We start from the raw sequence: 19454 nt of genomic DNA on the forward strand, positions 1-19454 counted from the left end.
TATCAAAATTGGGTTTGTTTTCAAATTCTTTGTGGATCGCTGTAATCTGAGGGAAATATGTGTCTCTCTCTCTCTTCATCTCTCTATCTTCATCTCTCTATCTCTTCATCTCTCTATCTCTTCATCTCTCTCTCTCTTCATATCTCTCTCTTCATCCCCCTATCTCTTCATCTCTTCATCTCTCTTCATCTCTCTCTCTCTCTTCATCTCTCTCTTCATCTCTCTATCTCTCTTCATCTCTCTCTCTCTTCATATCTCTCTCTCTTCATCTCTCTCTCTCTCTTCATATCTATCTCTCTTCATCTCTATCTCTCTTCATCTCTATCTCTCTTCATCTCTCTATCTCTCTTCATCTCTCTCTCTCTCTCTTCATCTCTCTCTCTCTCTTCATCTCTCTCTCTCTCTCTCTTCATCTCTCTCTCTTCATCTCTCTCTCTTCATCTCTCTCTCTCTCTCTTCATCTCTCTCTCTTCATCTCTCTCTCTCTCTCTTCATCTCTCTCTCTCTCTCTTCATCTCTCTCTCTTCATCTCTATCTCTCTCGCTCTCATCTCTCTCTCTTCATCTCTCTCTCTCATCTCTCTCTCTTCATCTCTCTCTCTCTCTCTTCATCTCTCTCTCTCTCTCTTCATCTCTCTCTCTCTCTCTTCATCTCTCTCTCTGTTAATCTCTATCTCTAATTCATCTCTCTCTCTTTTCATCTCTCTCTCTCTCTTCATCTGTCTCTCTCTCTTCATCTCTCTCTCTCTTCATCTGTCTCTCTTCATCTCTCTCTCTTCATCTCTTTCTCTCTCTTCATCTCTCTCTCTCTTCATCTCTCTCTCTCTTCATCTCTCTCTCTTCATCTCTCTCTCTCTATTCATATCTCTCTCTCTTCATCTCTCTCTCTCTCTTCATCTCTCTCTCTCTCTTCATATCTCTCTCTCTTCATCTCTCTCTCTCTCTTCATATCTCTCTCTCTTCATCTCTCTATCTCTCTTCATCTCTCTCCCTCTTCACTCTCTCTCTCTCTCTTCATCTCTCTCTCTCTCTCTTCATCTCTATCTCTCTTCATCTCTCTCTCTCTTCATCTCTCTCTCTTCATCTCTCTCTCTCTATTCATATCTCTCTCTCTTCATCTCTCTCTCTCTCTTCATCTCTCTCTCTCTCTTCATATCTCTCTCTCTTCATCTCTCTCTCTCTCTTCATCTCTCTCTCTCCATTTCTCTCTCTTCATCTCTCTCTCTTCATCTCTCTCTCTCTCTCTTCATCTCTCTCTCTTCATCTCTCTCTCTCTTCATCTCTCTCTCTTCATCTCTCTCTCTCTCTCTCTCTCTCTCTCTTCATCTCTCTCTCTTCATCTCTATCTCTCTCGCTCTCATCTCTCTCTCTTCATCTCTCTCTCTCATCTCTCTCTTCATCTCTCTCATCTCTCTCTCTTCATCTCTCTCTCTCTCTCTCTTCATCTCTCTCTCTGTTCATCTCTATCTCTCTTCATCTCTCTCTCTTTTCATCTCTCTCTCTCTCTCTTCATCTGTCTCTCTCTCTTCATCTCTCTCTCTCTTCATCTCTCTCTCTCTTCATCTCTCTCTCTCTCTTCATCTCTCTCTCTCTCCTCATCTCTCTCTCTCTTCATCGCTCTATCTCTCTTCATCTCTCTCTCTTCATCTCTCTCTCTCTTCATCTCTCTCTTCATCTCTCTCTCTCTCTCCATCTCATCTCTCTCTCTTCATCTGTCTCTCTCTCTTCATCGCTCTCTCTCTTCATCTGTCTCTCTCTCTTCATCTCTCTTCATCTCTCTCTCTTCATCTCTCTCTCTTCATCTCTCTCTCTTCATCTCTCTATCTCTCTTCATCTCTCTCTCTCTCTTCATCTCTCTCTCTTCATCTCTCTCTCTTCATCTCTCTCTCTTCATCACTCTCTCTCTTCATCTCTCTCTCTCTTCATCTCTCTCTCTTCATCTCTCTCTCTCTCCCTCTCTTCATCTGTCTCTATCTCTTCATCTCTCTCTCTCTATTCATATCTCTCTCTCTTCATCTCTCTCTCTTCATCTCTCTCTCTTCATCTCTCTCTCTCTTCATCTGTCTCTCTCTTCATCTGTCTCTCTCTCTTCATCTCTCTCTCTCTCTTCATCTCTCTCTCTATTCATATCTCTCTCTCTTCATCTCTCTCTCTCTCTTCATCTCTCTCTCTTCATCTCTCTCTCTCTTCATCTCTCTCTCTCTTCATCTCTCTCTCTCTTCATCTCTCTCTCTCTTCATGTCTCTATCTCTTCATCTCTCTTCATCTCTCTCTCTTCATATCTCTCTCTCTCTTCATCTCTCTCTCTCTCCATCTCTCTCTCTCTCTCTTCATCTCTCTCTCTCTTCATCTATCTCTTTTCATCTCTATCTCTCTCGCTCTCATCTCTCTCTCTTCATCTCTCTCTCTCATCTCTCTCTCTTCATCTCTCTCATCTCTCTCTCTTCATCTCTCTCTCTCTCTCTTCATCTCTCTCTCTGTTCATCTCTATCTCTCTTCATCTCTCTCTCTTTTCATCTCTCTCTCTCTCTCTTCATCTGTCTCTCTCTCTTCATCTCTCTCTCTCTTCATCTCTCTCTCTTCATCTCTCTCTCTCTCTTCATCTCTCTCTCTCCTCATCTCTCTCTCTCTCTTCATCGCTCTATCTCTCTTCATCTCTCTCTCTTCATCTCTCTCTCTCTTCATCTCTCTCTTCATCTCTCTCTCTCTCTCCATCTCATCTCTCTCTCTTCATCTGTCTCTCTCTCTTCATCTCTCTCTCTCTTCATCTGTCTCTCTCTCTTCATCTCTCTTCATCTCTCTCTCTTCATCTCTCTCTCTCTTCATCTCTCTATCTCTCTTCATCTCTCTCTCTCTCTTCATCTCTCTCTCTTCATCTCTCTCTCTTCATCTCTCTCTCTTCATCACTCTCTCTCTTCATCTCTCTCTCTCTTCATCTCTCTCTCTTCATCTCTCTCTCTCTCCCTCTCTTCATCTGTCTCTATCTCTTCATCTCTCTCTCTCTATTCATATCTCTCTCTCTTCATCTCTCTCTCTTCATCTCTCTCTCTCTTCATCTGTCTCTCTCTTCATCTGTCTCTCTCTTCATCTGTCTCTCTCTCTTCATCTGTCTCTCTCTCTTCATCTCTCTCTCTATTCATATCTCTCTCTCTTCATCTCTCTCTCTCTCTTCATCTCTCTCTCTCTTCATCTCTCTCTCTCTTCATCTCTCTCTCTCTCTTCATGTCTCTATCTCTTCATCTCTCTTCATCTCTCTCTCTCTTCATATCTCTCTCTCTCTTCATCTCTCTCTCTCTCATCTCTCTCTCTCTTCATCTCTCTCTCTCTTCATCTATCTCTCTTCATCTCTCTCTCTTCATCTCTCTCTCTCTTCATCTCTCTTCATCTCTCTCTCTCTCTCTTCATCTCTCTCTCTCTCTCTTCATCTCTCTCTCTCTTCATCTCTCTCTCTCTTCATCTCTCTCTCTCTTCATCTCTCTCTCTCTTCATCTCTCTCTCTCTTCATCTCTCTCTCTCTTCATATCTCTCTCTCTTCATCTCTCTCTCTCTTCATCTGTCTCTCTCTCTATTCATATCTCTCTCTCTTCATCTCTCTCTCTCTCTTCATCTGTCTCTCTCTCTCTATTCATATCTCTCTCTCTTCATCTCTCTCTCTCTCTTCATCTGTCTCTCTCTCTCTTCATATCTCTCTCTCTTCATATCAATTTCAATTTCAATTTCAATTTAAGGGCTTTATTGGCATGGGAAACGTGTGTTAACATTGCCAAAGCAAGTGAAGTAGATAGTAAACAAAAGTGAAATAAACAATAAATATTAACAGTAAACATTACACTCAGAAGTTTCAAAAGAATAAAGACATTTCAAATGTCATATAATGTATATATACAGTGTTGTAACAATGTGCAAATAGTTAAAGTACAAATGGGAAAATAAATAAACATAAATATGGGTTGTATTTACAATGGTGTTTGTTCTTCACTGGTTGCCCTTTTCTTGTGGCAACAGGTCACAAATCTTGCAGCTGTGATGGCACACTGTGGTTTTTCACCCAGTAGATAAGGGAGTTTATCAAAATTGGGTTTGTTTTCAAATTCTTTGTGGATCGCTGTAATCTGAGGGAAATATGTGTCTCTAATATGGTCATACATTTGGCAGGAGGTTAGGAAGTGCAGCTCAGTTTCCACCTCATTTTGTGGGCAGTGTGCACATAGCCTGTCTTCTTTTGAGAGCCAGGTCTGCCTACGGCGGCCTTTCTCAATAGCAAGGCTATGCTCACTGAGTCTGTACATAGTCAAAGCTTTCCTTAAGTTTGGGTCAGTCACAGTGGTCAGGTATTCTGCCACTGTGTACTCTCTGTTTAGGGCCAAATAGCATTCTAGTTTGCTCTGTTTTTTTGTTTGTTCTTTCCAATGTGTCAAGTAATTATCTTTTTGTTTTCTCATGATTTGGTTGGGTCTAGTTGTGTTGTTGTTGTTGTTGTTGTTGTTGTCCTGGGGCTGTGTGGGGTCTGTTTGTGTTTGTGAACAGAGCCCCAGGACAAGCTTACTTAGGGGACTCTTCTCCAAGTTCATCTCTCTGTAGGTGATGGCTTTGTTATGGAAGGTTTGGGAATCGCTTCCTTTTAAGTGGTTATAGAATTTAACGGCTCTTTTCTGGATTTTGATAATTAGCGGGTATTGGCCTAATTCAGCTCTGCATGCATTATTTGGTGTTTTACGTTGTACACGGAGGATGTTTTTGCAGAATTCTGCATTCAGAGTCTCAATTTGGTGTTTGTCCCATTTTGCGAATTCTTGGTTGGTGAGCGGACCCCAGACCTCAGAACCATAAAGGGCAATGGGTTCTATAACTGATTCAAGTATTTTTAGCCAGATCCTAATTGGTATGTCAAATTTTATGTTCCTTTTGATGGCATAGAAGGCCCTTCTTGCCTTGTCTCTCAGATCGTTCACAGCTTTGTGGAAGTTACCTGTGGCGCTGATGTTTAGGCCGAGGTATGTATAGTTTTTTGTGTGCTCTAGGGCAACGGTGTCTAGATGGAATTTGTATTTGTGGTCCTGGCAACTGGACCTTTTTTGGAACACCATTATTTTTGTCTTACTGAGATTTACTGTCAGGGCCCAGGTCTGACAGAATCTGTGCAGAAGATCTAAGTGCTGCTGTAGGCCCTCCTTGGTTGGTGACAGAAGCACCAGATCATCAGCAAACAGAAGACATTTGACTTCAGATTCTAGTAGGGTGAGGCCGGGTGCTGCAGACTGTTCAAGTGCCCTCGCCAATTCGTTGATATATATGTTGAAGAGGGTGGGGCTTAAACTGCATCCCTGTCTCACCCCACGGCCCTGTGGAAAGAAATGTGTGTGTTTTTTGCCAATTTTAACCCCACACTTGTTGTTTGTGTACATGGATTTTATAATGTCGTATGTTTTTCCCCCAACCCCACTTTCCATCAATTTGTATAGCAGACCCTCATGCCAAATTGAGTCAAAAGCTTTTTTGAAATCAACAAAGCATGAGAAGACTTTGCCTTTGTTTTGGTTTGTTTGTTTGTCAATTAGGGTGTGCAGGGTGTGCATATCTCTCTCTCTTCATCTCTCTTCATATCTCTATCTCTCTTCATCTCTCTCTCTCTTCATATCTCTATCTCTCTTCATCTCTCTCTCTCTTCATCTCTCTCTCTCTCTCTTCATATCTCTCTCTCTTCATCTCTCTCTCTCTCTTCATATCTCTCTCTCTCTTCATCTCTCTCTCTCTCTTCATCTCTCTCTTCATCTCTTCATATCTCTATCTCTCTTCATCTCTCTCTCTCTTCATATCTCTCTCTCTTCATCTCTCTCTCTCTCTTCATATCTCTCTCTCTCTTCATCTCTCTCTCTCTCTTCATCTCTCTCTCTCTTCATCTCTCTCTCTCTCTTCATATCTCTCTCTTCATCTCTTCATCTCTCTCTCTCTTCATCTCTCTCTCTCTCTTCATCTCTCTCTCTCTCTTCATCTCTCTATCTCTCTTCATCTCTCTCTCTCTCTTCATATCTCTCTCTTCATCTCTTCATCTCTCTCGCTCTTCATCTCTCTCTCTCTCTTCATCTCTCTCTCTCTCTTCATCTCTCTTCATCTCTCTCTCTCTCTTCATCTCTCTCTCTGTTCATCTCTCTCTCTATTCATCTCTCTCTCTCTTCATCTCTTCATCTCTCTATCTCTCTTCATCTCTCTCTCTCTTCATCTCTCTCTCTTCATATCTCATCTCTCTATCTCTCTTCATCTCTCTCTCTTCATCTCTCTCTCTCTTCATCTCTCTCTCTCTTCATATCTCTCTCTTCATCTCTTCATCTCTCTTCATCTCTCGATCTCTCTTCATCTCTCTCTCTTTTCATCTCTCTCTCTCTCTTCATCTCTCTCTCTCTCTCATCTCTCTCTCTTCATCTCTCTCTCTCTTCATCTCTCTCTCTCTTCATATCTCTCTCTTCATCTCTTTATCTCTCTTCATCTCTCTCTCTTCATCTCTCGATCTCTCTTCATCTCTCTCTCTTCATCTCTCTCTCTTTTCATCTATCTCTCTCTCTTCATCTCCCTCTCTCTCTCTTCATCTCTCTCTCTCTCTCTCTTCATCTCTCTCTCTCTTCATCTCTCTCTCTTCATCTCTCTCGCTCTCATCTCTCTCTCTTCATCTCTCTCTCTCATATCTCTCTCTCTTTATCTCTCTCTCTCTTCATCTCTCTCTCTCTCTTCATCTATCGATCTTCATCTCTCTTCATCTCTCTCTCTCTCTCTTCTCTCTCCCTTCATCTCTCTCTCTCTCTCTTCATCACTCTCTCTCATCTCTCTCTCTCATCTTTCTCTCTTCATCTCTCTCATCTCTCTCTCTTCATCCCTCTCTCGCTTCATCTCTCTCATCTCTCTCTCTTCAACTCTCTCTCTTCATCTCTCTCTCTCTTCATCTCTCTCTCTCATCTCTCTCTCTCTTCATTCCTCTCTCTCCATCTCTTTTTCTCGCTCTACATTTCGCTCGTATCTCTTTCTCTTTTATTTATTTATTTCTCCCTTTCTACATCTCTCTCTCACTCTACGTCTCTCTCTCTACATCTCTCTCTTTACAACTCTTTCTCTCTCCCTCTCTCTCTCTCCCTCTCTCTCTCTCCCCCTCCCTCAACAAATCTAAATGGTGACATTTGTGTGTGTGTTTCAGACCCTAGCAGGCCTGCCTGACCAGGACTCATTCTATGACGTGGTGGACTGTTTGGAGGAGCAGGGCATCGAGGCCATGTCTCAGAGACACCGCAGTAGGAAGGGAACAGACCTGGACCTCATGGAGCAGTTTAACATCTACGAGGTACACCAGTCATAAGGTCTCCCACCTAAACCTCCACCTTCTCCCAATGACACCGCAGCTTAGTGTAATTCTCTTCCTGGCTTAGCCACTTAACTAGTTTGTTGTGGAAACACTACCAGAGCGCTATAAGGACAACACTTGGTCATGTATAAAAATAAATACTTGACAAGCTTGATTTAGTTTGCCCTCAATGGGACCAATGGAATAGTCCTAAAGTGTTGACCCATGTCTACTAGGGACCTCATGTCCCCTGCTAGTCTAACTGTCCCCTGTTGTGCCTCCAGACTGCTCTGCGCCACGAGGATGGAGACGACGAGAGCCAGGCGCCTACCGTGGGTCGGAAGAACCGGCGGCGTGCTAGCGTGGGGGGCACCAACGACCGGCGAGGCCTGGAGAGGAGACGCAGCCGGAGACACTCCCTCCAGAACGGGAGAGGCCATGCCTCGGCCCCCGCTTCCCCCAGCAGCCCCCACTTTCACGGGGGACACAATGGTAGCTTCCTGCCCTTCGGAGGCCAGGGCATCGACGACGTCAGCGAAAGGTGAGGTGGAGGGGAGGAGAGGGGAATGGGGGGGAGGGCCGAACAGGAGAAGGGGAGGCGGAGAGGTAGAAAGTGTGAATGGATTAAAGGGAGAAGGATATCCCTGCTTCTATTGTTAACTGAAACTTGTAAATATGATCTTAAATGGTCAGCTGAAATGGTTCGGTTTATTTTTACTACCCAGAGAAGTCAACTGTGAGGAACAGGAAAACACACAGATGATTCTGGATCCACGATACAGTTCAAAAATGGAAAGGGTTTGACTGCCAGTGTTGTATTACATTACAGTCTTGGACAGATGTGTGTGTTCCAACCAGAGCCAATATGAAAGAAGAATGTAATTATATAGTAATAAAAGAAAGACAGAGCATGGGCTGCTATTGCAAAGTGACGTTTAGATTCATCTTCAGTCGTTTTGTGACCTTGTGGAGCTGCTGAAGGAAATAGGAAGCTTCTGTAAACACAGTGATATGAGTTATTATTAGTTGTTAATGTGGCTCTGTCCCAAACAGCACCCTATTACCTATGTAGTGAACTACTTTTGTCAATAAAGGTACCATTTGGGACGCATCCCTGTATGCGTCCTGTCTGTCACAAGTCATGTTTCCTTTTGAGGGAGTGTTTGTTAAATTTCAACCAACACTGCATTAGTTTTAATTCAGTAATGTTCATGTATACACAACCATTAGGAATTCACACTTACAGTGGGGAAAAAAGTATTTAGTCAGCCACCAATTGTGCAAGTTCTCCCACTTAAAAAGATGAGAGAGGCCTGTAATTTTCATCATAGGTACACGTCAACTATGACAGACAAAATGAGAAAAAAAAATCCAGAAAATCACATTGTAGGATTTTTAATGAATTTATTTGCAAATTATGGTGGAAAATAAGTATTTGTTCAATAACAAAAGTTTCTCAATACTTTGTTATATACCCTTTGTTGGCAATGACACAGGTCAAACGTTTTCTGTAAGTCTTCACAAGGTTTTCACACACTGTTGCTGGTATTTTGGCCCATTCCTCCATGCAGATCTCCTCTAGAGCAGAGATGTTTTGGGGCTGTCGCTGGGCAACACGGACTTTCAACTCCCTCCAAAGATTTTCTATGGGGTTGAGATCTGGAGACTGGCTAGGCCACTCCAGGACCTTGAAATGCTTCTTACGAAGCCACTCCTTCGTTGCCCGGGCGGTGTGTTTGGGATCATTGTCATGCTGAAAGACCCAGCCACGTTTCATCTTCAATGCCCTTGCTGATGGAAGGAGGTTTTCACTCAAAATCTCACGATACATGGCCCCATTCATTCTTTCCTTTACATGAATCAGTCGTCCTGGTCCCTTTGCAGAAAAACAGCCCCAAAGCATGATGTTTCCACCCCCATGCTTCACAGTAGGTATGGTGTTCTTTGGATGCAACTCAGCATTGTTTGTCCTCCAAACACGAGGAGTTGAGTTTTTATCAAAAAGTTATATTTTGGTTTCATCTGACCATATGACATTCTCCCAATCCTCTTCTGGATCATCCAAATACACTCTAGCAAACTTCAGACGGGCCTGGACATGTACTGGCTTAAGCAGGGGTACACGTCTTGCACTGCAGGATTTGAGTCCCTGGCGGCGTAGTGTGTTACTGATGGTAGGCTTTGTTACTTTGGTCCCAGCTCTCTGCAGGTCATTCACTAGGTCCCCCCGTGTGGTTCTGGGATTTTTGCTCACCGTTCTTGTGATCATTTTGACCCCACGGGGTGAGATCTTGCGTGGAGCCCCAGATCGAGGGAGATTATCTTCCATTTCCTAATAATTACTCCCACAGTTGATTTCTTCAAACCAAGCTGCTTACCTATTGCAGATTCAGTCTTCCCAGCCTGGTGCAGGTCTACAATTTTGTTTCTGGTGTCCTTTGACAGCTCTTTGGTCTTGGCCATAGTGGAGTTTGGAGTGTGACTGTTTGAGGTTGTGTACAGGTGTCTTTTATACTGATAACAAGTTCAAACAGGTGCCATTAATACAGGTAACTAATGGAGGACAGAGGAGCCTCTTAAAGAAGAAGTTACAGGTCTGTGAGAGCCAGAAATCTTGCTTGTTTGTAGGTGACCAAATACTTATTTTCCACCATAATTTGCAAATAAATTCATAAAAAATCCTACAATGTGATTTTCTGGATTTTTTTCCTCAATTTGTCTGTCATAGTTGACGTGTACCTATGATGAAAATTACAGGCCTCTCTCATCTTTTTAAGTGGGAGAACTTGCACAATTGGTGGCTGACTAAATACTTTTTTCCCCCACTGTAACTAAAGCAAAATACTAATGTATTTTTTTTTTTGTGTGATACAATTTGACTACCGGTCTGGTGTGCCCATTACGGTAACAGAAATCTTCTTTGTCTTTGCCTAAGGAAATTATTATTTGTGAACTCTTGGTCCCAGTGTTATAGACTCACTGGACAATAATATAAATATAATACATGTAATATGATAAGAACTTCTCTGTTAACCACCACAGGTACATTACATATTTTAATTATGGCCATTTAACAGACGCTCTTCTCCAGAGCCACTTACAGTCAGTGCATTCAACTAAGTTAAATAGGCAACCACATATCACAGTCATTGCAAACCTTCCTATGTTTCAAGATGAACTGGTAAAGGACCAATGATAAAACTATACTACAGTGCCTTCAGAAAGTATTCATACCCCTTGACTTATTCCACATTTTGTTGTTACAGCCTGAATTCAAAATTGATTAAATATATATTTTTTCTCACCAATCTACACACAATACCCCATAATGACAAAGTGAAAACATGTTTTTAGAAATGTTTGCAAATTTATTGAAAATGAAATACTGAAATATCTAATTTACATGAGTGTTCACACCCCTGAGTCAATACATTGTAGAAGCACCTTTGGCAGCGATCACAGCTGTGAGTCTTTCTGGGTAAGTCTCTAAGAGCTTCCACCTGGATTGTGCAACATTTGGCCATAATTCTTTTCAAAATTCTTCAAGCTCTGTCAAATTGGTTGTTAATCATTGCTAGACAACACTTTTCAGGTCTTGCCATAGATTATCAAGCAGATTTAAGTCAAAACTGTAACTGGGCCACTCAGGAACATTAACTGTGTTCTTGCTAAGCAACTCCAGTGTAGATTTGGCCTTGTGTTTTAAGTTATTGTCCTTCTGAAAGGTGAATTCATCTCCCAGTGTCTGGTGGTAAGCAGACTGAACTAGGTTTTCCTCTAGGATTTAGCTCCATTCCGTGTCTTTTTTATCCTGAAAAACTCCCCAGTCCTTTAATGATTACAAGCATACCCATAACATGATGCAGCCACCACTATGCTTGAAAATATGGAGAGTGGTATTCAGTAATGTGTTGTATTGGATGTGCCCCAAATATAAAATGTTGTATTCAGGACAAAAGGTTAATTGCTTTGCCACCTTTTTTGCAGTATTACTTTAGTGCCTTGTTGCAAATAAAGATGCATGTTTTGGAATATTTTTATTCTGTACAGGCTTCCTTTTTACTCTGTAAATTATGATAGTATTGTGGAATAACTACAATGTTGTTGATCCATCCTCAGTTTTCTCCTATCACAGCCATTAAACTCTGTAACTGTTTTGAAGTCACCATTGGCCTCATGGTGAAATCCCTGAGCGGTTTCCTTACTCTCCGGCAACTGAGTTAGGAAGGACACCTGTATCTTTGTAGTGACTGGGTGTATTGATACACCATGCAAAGTGAAATTAATAACCACCATTCTCAAAGGGATATTCAATGTCTGCTTTTTTATTTTGACCTGTCTACCAATAGGTGCCTTTCTTTGCAAGGCATTGGAAAACCTCCCTGGTCTTTGTGGTTGAATCTGTGTTTGAAATTCACTGCTCAACTGAGGGACCTTACAGATAATCATATGTGTGGGGTACAGAGATGAGGTAGTCATTCAAATCATGTTAAACACTATTATTGCACACAGAGCAACTTATTATGTGACTTGTTCAGCAAATTGTTACTCCTGAAATTATTTAGGCTTGCCATAACAAAAGGGTTGAATATTTATTTACTCAAGACATTTCAGCTTTTCATATTTAATTAATTTGTAAACATTTTGAAAACATAATTCCACTTTGACATTATGGGGTATTGTGTTTAGGCCAGTGACAAAACATCTCAATTGAATCCATTTTAAATTCAGGCTGTACCACAACAAAATGTGGAAAAAGTCAAGGGGTGTGAATACTTTCTGAAGGCACTGTGTGATGGCTACCTTTCCCCCTGCCACACATAACATCCTCCCGTCCACCATTAATAATGACAGTTCTTTTTAACTAGCATATCTGGTAGCGTTACTGGTAGCACTCCTGTTCGGTTCTGCAGATAGTTGAATTGAACCCAGAGGGTTATATGATACTGACTCCCACCAGTCCAGTCCACCACACACAGGAAATTCAGACCGCCTTTGAAGATCAGTGTTTTCCATATCGTTAATGAAACACAGGCGGGCGGGCCAGAGGAGACCTGACAGCACAATGTCCCTAGAAAGACTTGTATGCATATGATGTATGCGAGAATCCTTTATCGATTAAAACACTCCAGATATGACCTCACAGTCACACTAGTCAATGGTTGCATCCCAAATGGCACCATTGTCCTATATTGTGCACTACTTTTGACCAGGGCCCATATGGCTATGGTCAAAAGTAGTGCACTATGTAGGGAATAGGGTGCCATTTGGGACGTACACTATGATCATTGATCAACCTCTGGTCCGGGGACTGTTACTGGTCCCTAAGATGTTACTGGCTGGTCCCTCAGATGGTTAGCTGACATCGATTTAGTCAGTTCTCATGCTGGTTTTAATGTTATCAAGCACTGTATGTAGTGAATGAAATGAGGACATACTAACTAAAAGCATGAAACTCTTTCAACTATACCGCCTTGTGTACTAATTTTTACGACCCGTGTCAGTTTTGACAGGGTGTGCTGTGTGTTCTACATTCTGTCTGTCAGTTCTTTGTGTTTCAGTTTTCTACTGTATTTTGTTCATGTTGTCTGTTGCAATTTCTCCTACTTTCCCTCTTTCTTCTCTTTCCCGTCTATTTTCTCCCTTCCCTCCCCTCCATCCACACCTCCACCCCTCCTTTTCAGAGAGGAGGAAGAGGATGAGGAGGAAGAGGAGGAGGAGGATGAGGAAGAGGAAGATGATGAGAGTCATGATATCACGGAGACCACTAGAAAGGGCTTCCAAAGGTATTTCAGGAAAATAGGTTTCCCCCCCAAATAGAACCTCATCTTCTGCATCTTTCTTTCAGTCTTGTCCTCCATCCATCTCTACCTTCCTGGACGATATTGAGTGTTGTTAACAGTGTACTGGTGTGTTAGAACTACAAAAAAAGCATATCTGTTATTTTAAACTTGTAATATATTCCCCTTGAATATACCCCACCCCCTTTGTCCTACCTTTTGCTCTGCTACTCTGTTGTTCTAGCATGGTGCCAGTGCAGGCAGTAGAGGTCTCCTCTAGCTTGTGTTCTCCTTTTCACTGTATGGTCAACCTCATCCCTGACGCCTCAGCTGCCTCAGAGAGAGAGAGAGTGGCCATGGCCAGCCCTACGGCCCCTGTGTCCACCCCTCCTAGAAACACTGGCTCTAACCCCCAGGATGTCTCTCCCAGTCCCAGACCTACTTCCCAGGTCTTAACGCTGCTGGGCTGGGGGAGACTGCCAGGCACTGCCCACCCTCTGGGCCAACAGCACGGCACCTCTGTACCTTCCTCTTCCTCCCCCTCCTGCTCCTCCTCCTCCTCGAGGGGACGTCGTCATCACTACATCCAACCCCCCAAGCCCCTCCCCCTCCCTCTCCCCCGCCCCCTCCCACTCCCCCCTGAGGTGGACCTGAGCCAGGTGTCTGCCTCTGCTGGGGCCAAGGAGAGTGTTGAGAGGGGCGTGGCCAGACAACAGCGTTACAGGTAGAGACGCTGCAGCTGCAGCAGCAGGAGCTATACAGTTCACTTCTTCACCTCTGGCGTTAGATTCACTATGAACTCTTAAATATACACTGTCATCCCTCAACACTGGTGTCTGTGTCTTCATGTCTGCCTGGCTTGCTCCCTCACAATCCACTTGGCTGAGAAGCTGCTGTACTGAATGTATTTTGGACAGGGGCATAGACATAGTGCTGATGTCTACCGTGTCAGACAGATTCTGTGTTGTCGTGTCATATCTGCTTTCCGTGGCATACGAGACACTTGTAGTTGGTCTCCCTCATGCATGTTATGGATGCTTTAACTTGTGTCCAATTGATCACTACTTTAGCTTGCCTCAGCATTCCTTTGACCTTTAAAGGTCCAGTGCAGTCAAAAACGTGATTTTCCTATGTTTTATATATATTTCCACACTATAAGATTGGAATAATAATGTGAAATTGTGAAAAAAAATGATAATGCCCTTTTAGTGTAAGAGCTGTTTGAAAAGACAGCCTGAAATATCAGCCTGTTTTGATGGGATGAAGTTTTGGCCTGCCTGGTGACATCACCAGGCGGTAAATGAGTTTCATAAATGAAACACCACAATGTACATTTAACCATTTATTAGAAAAGATTACAATGCATAGTGTTGGTATTAGGGCTCTGCTTCCTTCAGGGTAGCTCACTGCCAGAGCGAAGCGTCATATGAAGATGATAAAATAACTACAGGCAGTGAGCACGACATGCTATATCAAATCTCCTGAAGGAAGAAACACAGAACCCACAGGTGGAGGCTGGGGTGGTGGTGGGATATCAGAAACAGCAAGCATAGCGAGTAACAGCTAGTTACAGCAACAACGGCAGCAAGAGACACCAGCGCATGCGTGCTCGTGCCATCCAGCATCGAGGAAGCATGTGTAGAACTGGTTGACCGAATGTAAGGAGAGTTTATTTTTTTATTTTTTTATTTCACCTTTATTTAACCAGGTAAGCCAGTTGAGAACAGGTTCTCATTTACAACTGCGACCTGGCCAAGATAAAGCAAAGTAGTGCAATAAAAACAACACAGAGTTACATATGGGGTAAAAAAACATAAAGTCAAAAATACAACAGAAAATACATATACAGTGTGTGCAAATGTAGCAAGTTATGGAGGTAAGGCAATAAATAGGCTATAGTGCAAAAATAATTACAATAGTATTAACACTGGAATGCTAGATGTGCAAGAGATTATGTGCAAATAGAGATACTGGGGTGCAAAAGAGCAAAATAAATAACAATATAGGGATGAGGTAGTTGGGTGGGCTAATTTCAGATGGGCTGTGTACAGGTGCAGTGATCGGTAAGGTGCTCTGACAACTGATGCTTAAAGTTAGTGAGGGAGATAAGAGTCTCCAGCTTCAGAGATTTTTGCAATTCGTTCCAGTCATTGGCAGCAGAGAACTGGAAGGAATGGCGGCCAAAGGAGGTGTTGGCTTTGGGAATGACCAGTGAGATATACCTGCTGGAGCGCAGACTACAGGTGGGTACTGCTATGGTGACCAATGAGCTAAGATAAGGTGGGGATTTGCCTAGCAGTGATTTATAGATGGCCTGGAGCCAGTGGGTTTGACGACAAACATGTAGTGAGGACCAGCCAACAAGAGCGTACAGGTCACAGTGGTGGGTAGTGTATGGGGCTTTGGAGACAAAACGGATGGCACTGTGATAGACTACATCCAATTTGCTGAGTAGAGTGTTATTTTGTAAATGACATCGCCGAAGTCAAGGATCGGTAGGATAGTCAGTTTTACGAGGGCATGTTTGGCAGCATGAGTGAAGGAGGCTTTGTTGCGAAATAGGAAGCCGATTCTAGATTTAACTTTGGATTGGAGATTCTTTATGTGAGTCTGGAAGGAGAGTTTACAGTCTAACCAGACACCTAGGTATTTGTAGTTGTCCACATACTCTAGGTCAGACCCGTCAAGAGTGGTGATTCTAGTCGGGTGGGCGGGTGCCAGCAGCGTTCGATTGAAAAGCATGCATTTAGTTTTACTAGTGTTTAAGAGCAGTTGGAGGCTACTGAAGGAGTGTTGTATGGCATTGAAGCTCATTTGGAGGTTTGTTAACACAGTGTCCAATGAAGGGCCAGATGTATACAAAATGGTGTCGTCTGCGTAGAGGTGGATCTGAGAGTCACCAGCAGCAAGAGCGACATCATTGATATACACGGAGAAAAGTGTCGGCCCAAGAATTGAACCCTGTGGCACCCCCATAGAGACTGCCATAGGTCCAGACAACAGTGTGCCATAGGTCCATAGGTCCAGACAACAGTGTGAATCCAATTGGTGCAATATCCGCTGATGCGATCAGCTGATGCCACCACCCTCGGGTTTCCCTTCTGAACCGGCTCCGCTTAATTAATAGACCAATAAGAAAGAGAGTTCCAAACCTCTCTGCCAATAACAGCTAGTTTTCCGTTTTCCACTCCCCACTCAAGCCACTCCCAGACAGTCCTAGCAAAATTCTTGCTTGAGAAATTGCTCTTTCCTAAGAAGCTATTTTTGTTTCTTTTTGACCATTTGAATTGAAAGAAATCACAGTAAGGTACTTAATTGTTACCCAGATTTGTTCTATTGAGATCAAAACGGCTGCATTGGGCCTTTAAACAAGAGTTTAACACCAGGTGCCCAGTAGGCTGCTACATTTCCCTGTCCGGTGTTTTATGGTGCTTCTATCATCCGTCCCGCATACACACGAAAAAAAGAAAGAGAAGAATTTGAACAAAGACGTATCATTTCCTTGACTGAGTCAGCTGCTAGATGTGCAACTCCAGTTGAGAACACCACGTTTTCCTGACATTTACTGCTCATCTGTCTTTCATTGTGGCGTTGTACCACAGTTAAACCCAGACATGCCTAGAAAATAAAATTCAAAAATGAAAAGGCACCATAACTCACGTTTGAGTGTCTCTTAGATGTCTGTGTAATGTTGTGTGGAGCTGCAGCAACAGACATAGGATGGATAGTGTTGCCATATTGTGAACAGACCAGGCCAGAAGGATGGAAAGTAGTGTTGCCATATTGTGAACAGACCAGGCCAGAAGTGCCTCAGTGTATAGTCCTAGTGAACTCCCTACCTCCTATCCCATATAATCTTAATGACCCACCCGTAAGTAGAGGTCTTTTAACTGTCGGCTTTATGAGAATTTAAAAAAGGTTTGATTGTTTTTATAGAGTATGTAGAGTCCGTGTCGATGGGGGGAGGGGCAGAAATGTTGTATTGCTTCTTGGAATCACCATGTATCTTGCTACTATCCTTCCCTCAATCGTTCTCCACTATTCAATTTTCTTTGTGTTTAACCCTTGCATGCTTCTTTCCATCCTTACATATTGTACCAGACTGTCCCTATCCTCTCTCTCTCCTCACTATTTTCCTTCTGCAGCCAAACAGCTGTATTGTATATATCTAGAGCGCCCGTTAGTGCTGGAAGGTAAGACTTAGCCACAAGTCTTATAATCTTATAGGTAAGACTTAGCCTCCAGGTTAATACTAGTCTTATAGGTAAGACTTAGCCTCCAGGTTAATACTAGAGTCTGTTTGATTGAGTGTGTGGACAGGTGTCTTTTATACAGGTAACGAGTTCAAACAGGTGCAGTTAATACAGGTAATGAGTGGAGAACAGGAGGGCTTCTTAAAGAAAAACTAACAGGTCTGTGAGAGCCGGAATTCTTACTGGTTGGTAGGTGATCAAATACTTATGTCATGCAATACAATGCAAATTAATTACTTTAAAATCATACAATGTGATTTTTTAGATTCCGTCTCTCAGAGTTGAAGTGTACCTATGATAAAAATTACAGACCTCTACATGCTTTGTAAGTAGGAAAACCTGCAAAATCGGCAGTGTATCAAATACTTGTTCTCCCCACTGTAGGTAAGACTTAGCCTCCAGGTTAATTCTAGTCTTATAGTCTTATAGGTAAGACTTAGCCTCCAGGTTAATACTAGTCTTATAGTATTATAGGTAAGACTTAGCCTCCAGGTTAATAATAGCCTTATAGTTTTATAGGTAAGACTTAGCCTCCAGGTTAATATTAGCCTTATAGTTTTATAGGTAAGACTTAGCCAGCTTAATACTAGTCTTATAGGTAAGACTTAGCCTCCAGGTTAATACTAGTCTTATAGTCTTATAGGTAAGACTTAGCCTCCAGGTTAATACTAGTCTTATAGGTAAGACTTAGCCTCCAGGTTAATACTAGTCTTATAGTCTTATAGGTAAGACTTAGCCTCCAGGTTAATACTAGTCTTATAGTCTTATAGGTAAGACTTAGCCTCCAGGTTAATACTAGTCTTATAGTATTATAGGTAAGACAGCCTCCAGGTTAATACTAGTCTTATAGTCTTATAGGTAAGACTTAGCCTCCAGGTTAATACTAGTCTTATAGTATTATAGGTAAGACTTAGCCTCCAGGTTAATACTAGTCTTATAGTATTATAGGTAAGACTTAGCCTCCAGGTTAATACTAGTCTTATAGTATTATAGGTAAGACTTAGCCTCCAGGTTAATACTAGTCTTATAGTCTTATAGGTAAGACTTAGCCTCCAGGTTAATACTAGTCTTATAGTCTTATAGGTAAGACTTAGCCTCCAGGTTAATACTAGTCTTATAGTCTTATAGGTAAGACTTAGCCTCCAGGTTAATACTAGTCTTATAGTCTTATAGGTAAGACTTAGCCTCCAGGTTAATACTAGTCTTATAGTATTATAGGTAAGACTTAGCCTCCAGGTTAATACTAGTCTTATAGTCTTATAGGTAAGACTTAGCCTCCAGGTTAATACTAGTCTTATAGTATTATAGGTAAGACTTAGCCTCCAGGTTAATACTAGTCTTATAGTTCTATAGGTAGCCTTCTATGTCTCTGCTATCTTAGGGCATCTATTTAGAGACTGTACACGCAGGGGGGGAATTGAGGGGAATTCGGTTCCCTTTAGTGAAACAAATTTCTACATAAAACTCATTTCTACATTTCTACATTTCTAAATGTTTTTTTAGCTGAATTCCTAGTGATTTGACAGTGGTGACCTGGATACGCTGTAGATTTAAATGATGTGTCAGTGCTCTCCGGCTGTATCAAACACACCATGACACAGCAGTGACCCCTGCTGCTGCATGCTGAGCACGTCTTGGAATGCAACGCTGCTCGCTTCACTCTCTCATTCAACAGAGCCATTAAGAAGCACCTTAGAAAGCAGCAGGGCTGTTGAGGGTCAGCTCTGCTCTTGAGTACAGTCATTTCCTCCCTTAAATTGAATCCCACTCAAGTCCCGCTGCTCGTGGCTGTGTGCTTGGCTTGGGTGTCTGTCGACTGCCTTTCATGACCTCCACAGGCAGAGGAAGTGTCCCAAAGCGTACCCTATCCCATATATAGTACAAAACCTTTGACCAGAGCCCATAGGGCACTATATTGGGAATAGGGTGCCATTTTGGGCCGCACGCAGAGAGTGGAATAAGCCTGATACCTCCTGGCTGCTGACGCCAGCTGCCCAGAGAGAGTGGAATAAGCCTGATGCCTCCTGGCTGCTGACACCAGCTGCCCAGAGAGAGTGGAATAAGCCTGATGCCTCCTGGCTGCTGACGCCAGCTG

General features: G+C 42.6%; 1 protein-coding gene across 1 annotated transcript in view; it reads left to right on the plus strand.

Moving 5' to 3' along the window:
• LOC311107476 (FH1/FH2 domain-containing protein 3-like) overlaps nucleotides 1–19454 on the plus strand; it is a gene marked incomplete at its 3' end in the record, with an annotated part of 171805 nt that overhangs the window by 132517 nt on the left and 19834 nt on the right. The window contains exons 9-12 of the mRNA XM_084149972.1: nucleotides 7183–7326; nucleotides 7611–7867; nucleotides 13011–13112; nucleotides 17252–17299. Coding sequence (XP_084006098.1) covers nucleotides 7183–7326; nucleotides 7611–7867; nucleotides 13011–13112; nucleotides 17252–17299 — 551 coding nt within the window. The remainder of the gene's footprint in view (nucleotides 1–7182; nucleotides 7327–7610; nucleotides 7868–13010; nucleotides 13113–17251; nucleotides 17300–19454) is intronic.

Source organism: Coregonus lavaretus, assembly GCF_964263955.1.
Source record: "Coregonus lavaretus genome assembly, chromosome: 3".
Taxonomy (NCBI): Eukaryota; Metazoa; Chordata; class Actinopteri; order Salmoniformes; family Salmonidae; genus Coregonus; species Coregonus lavaretus.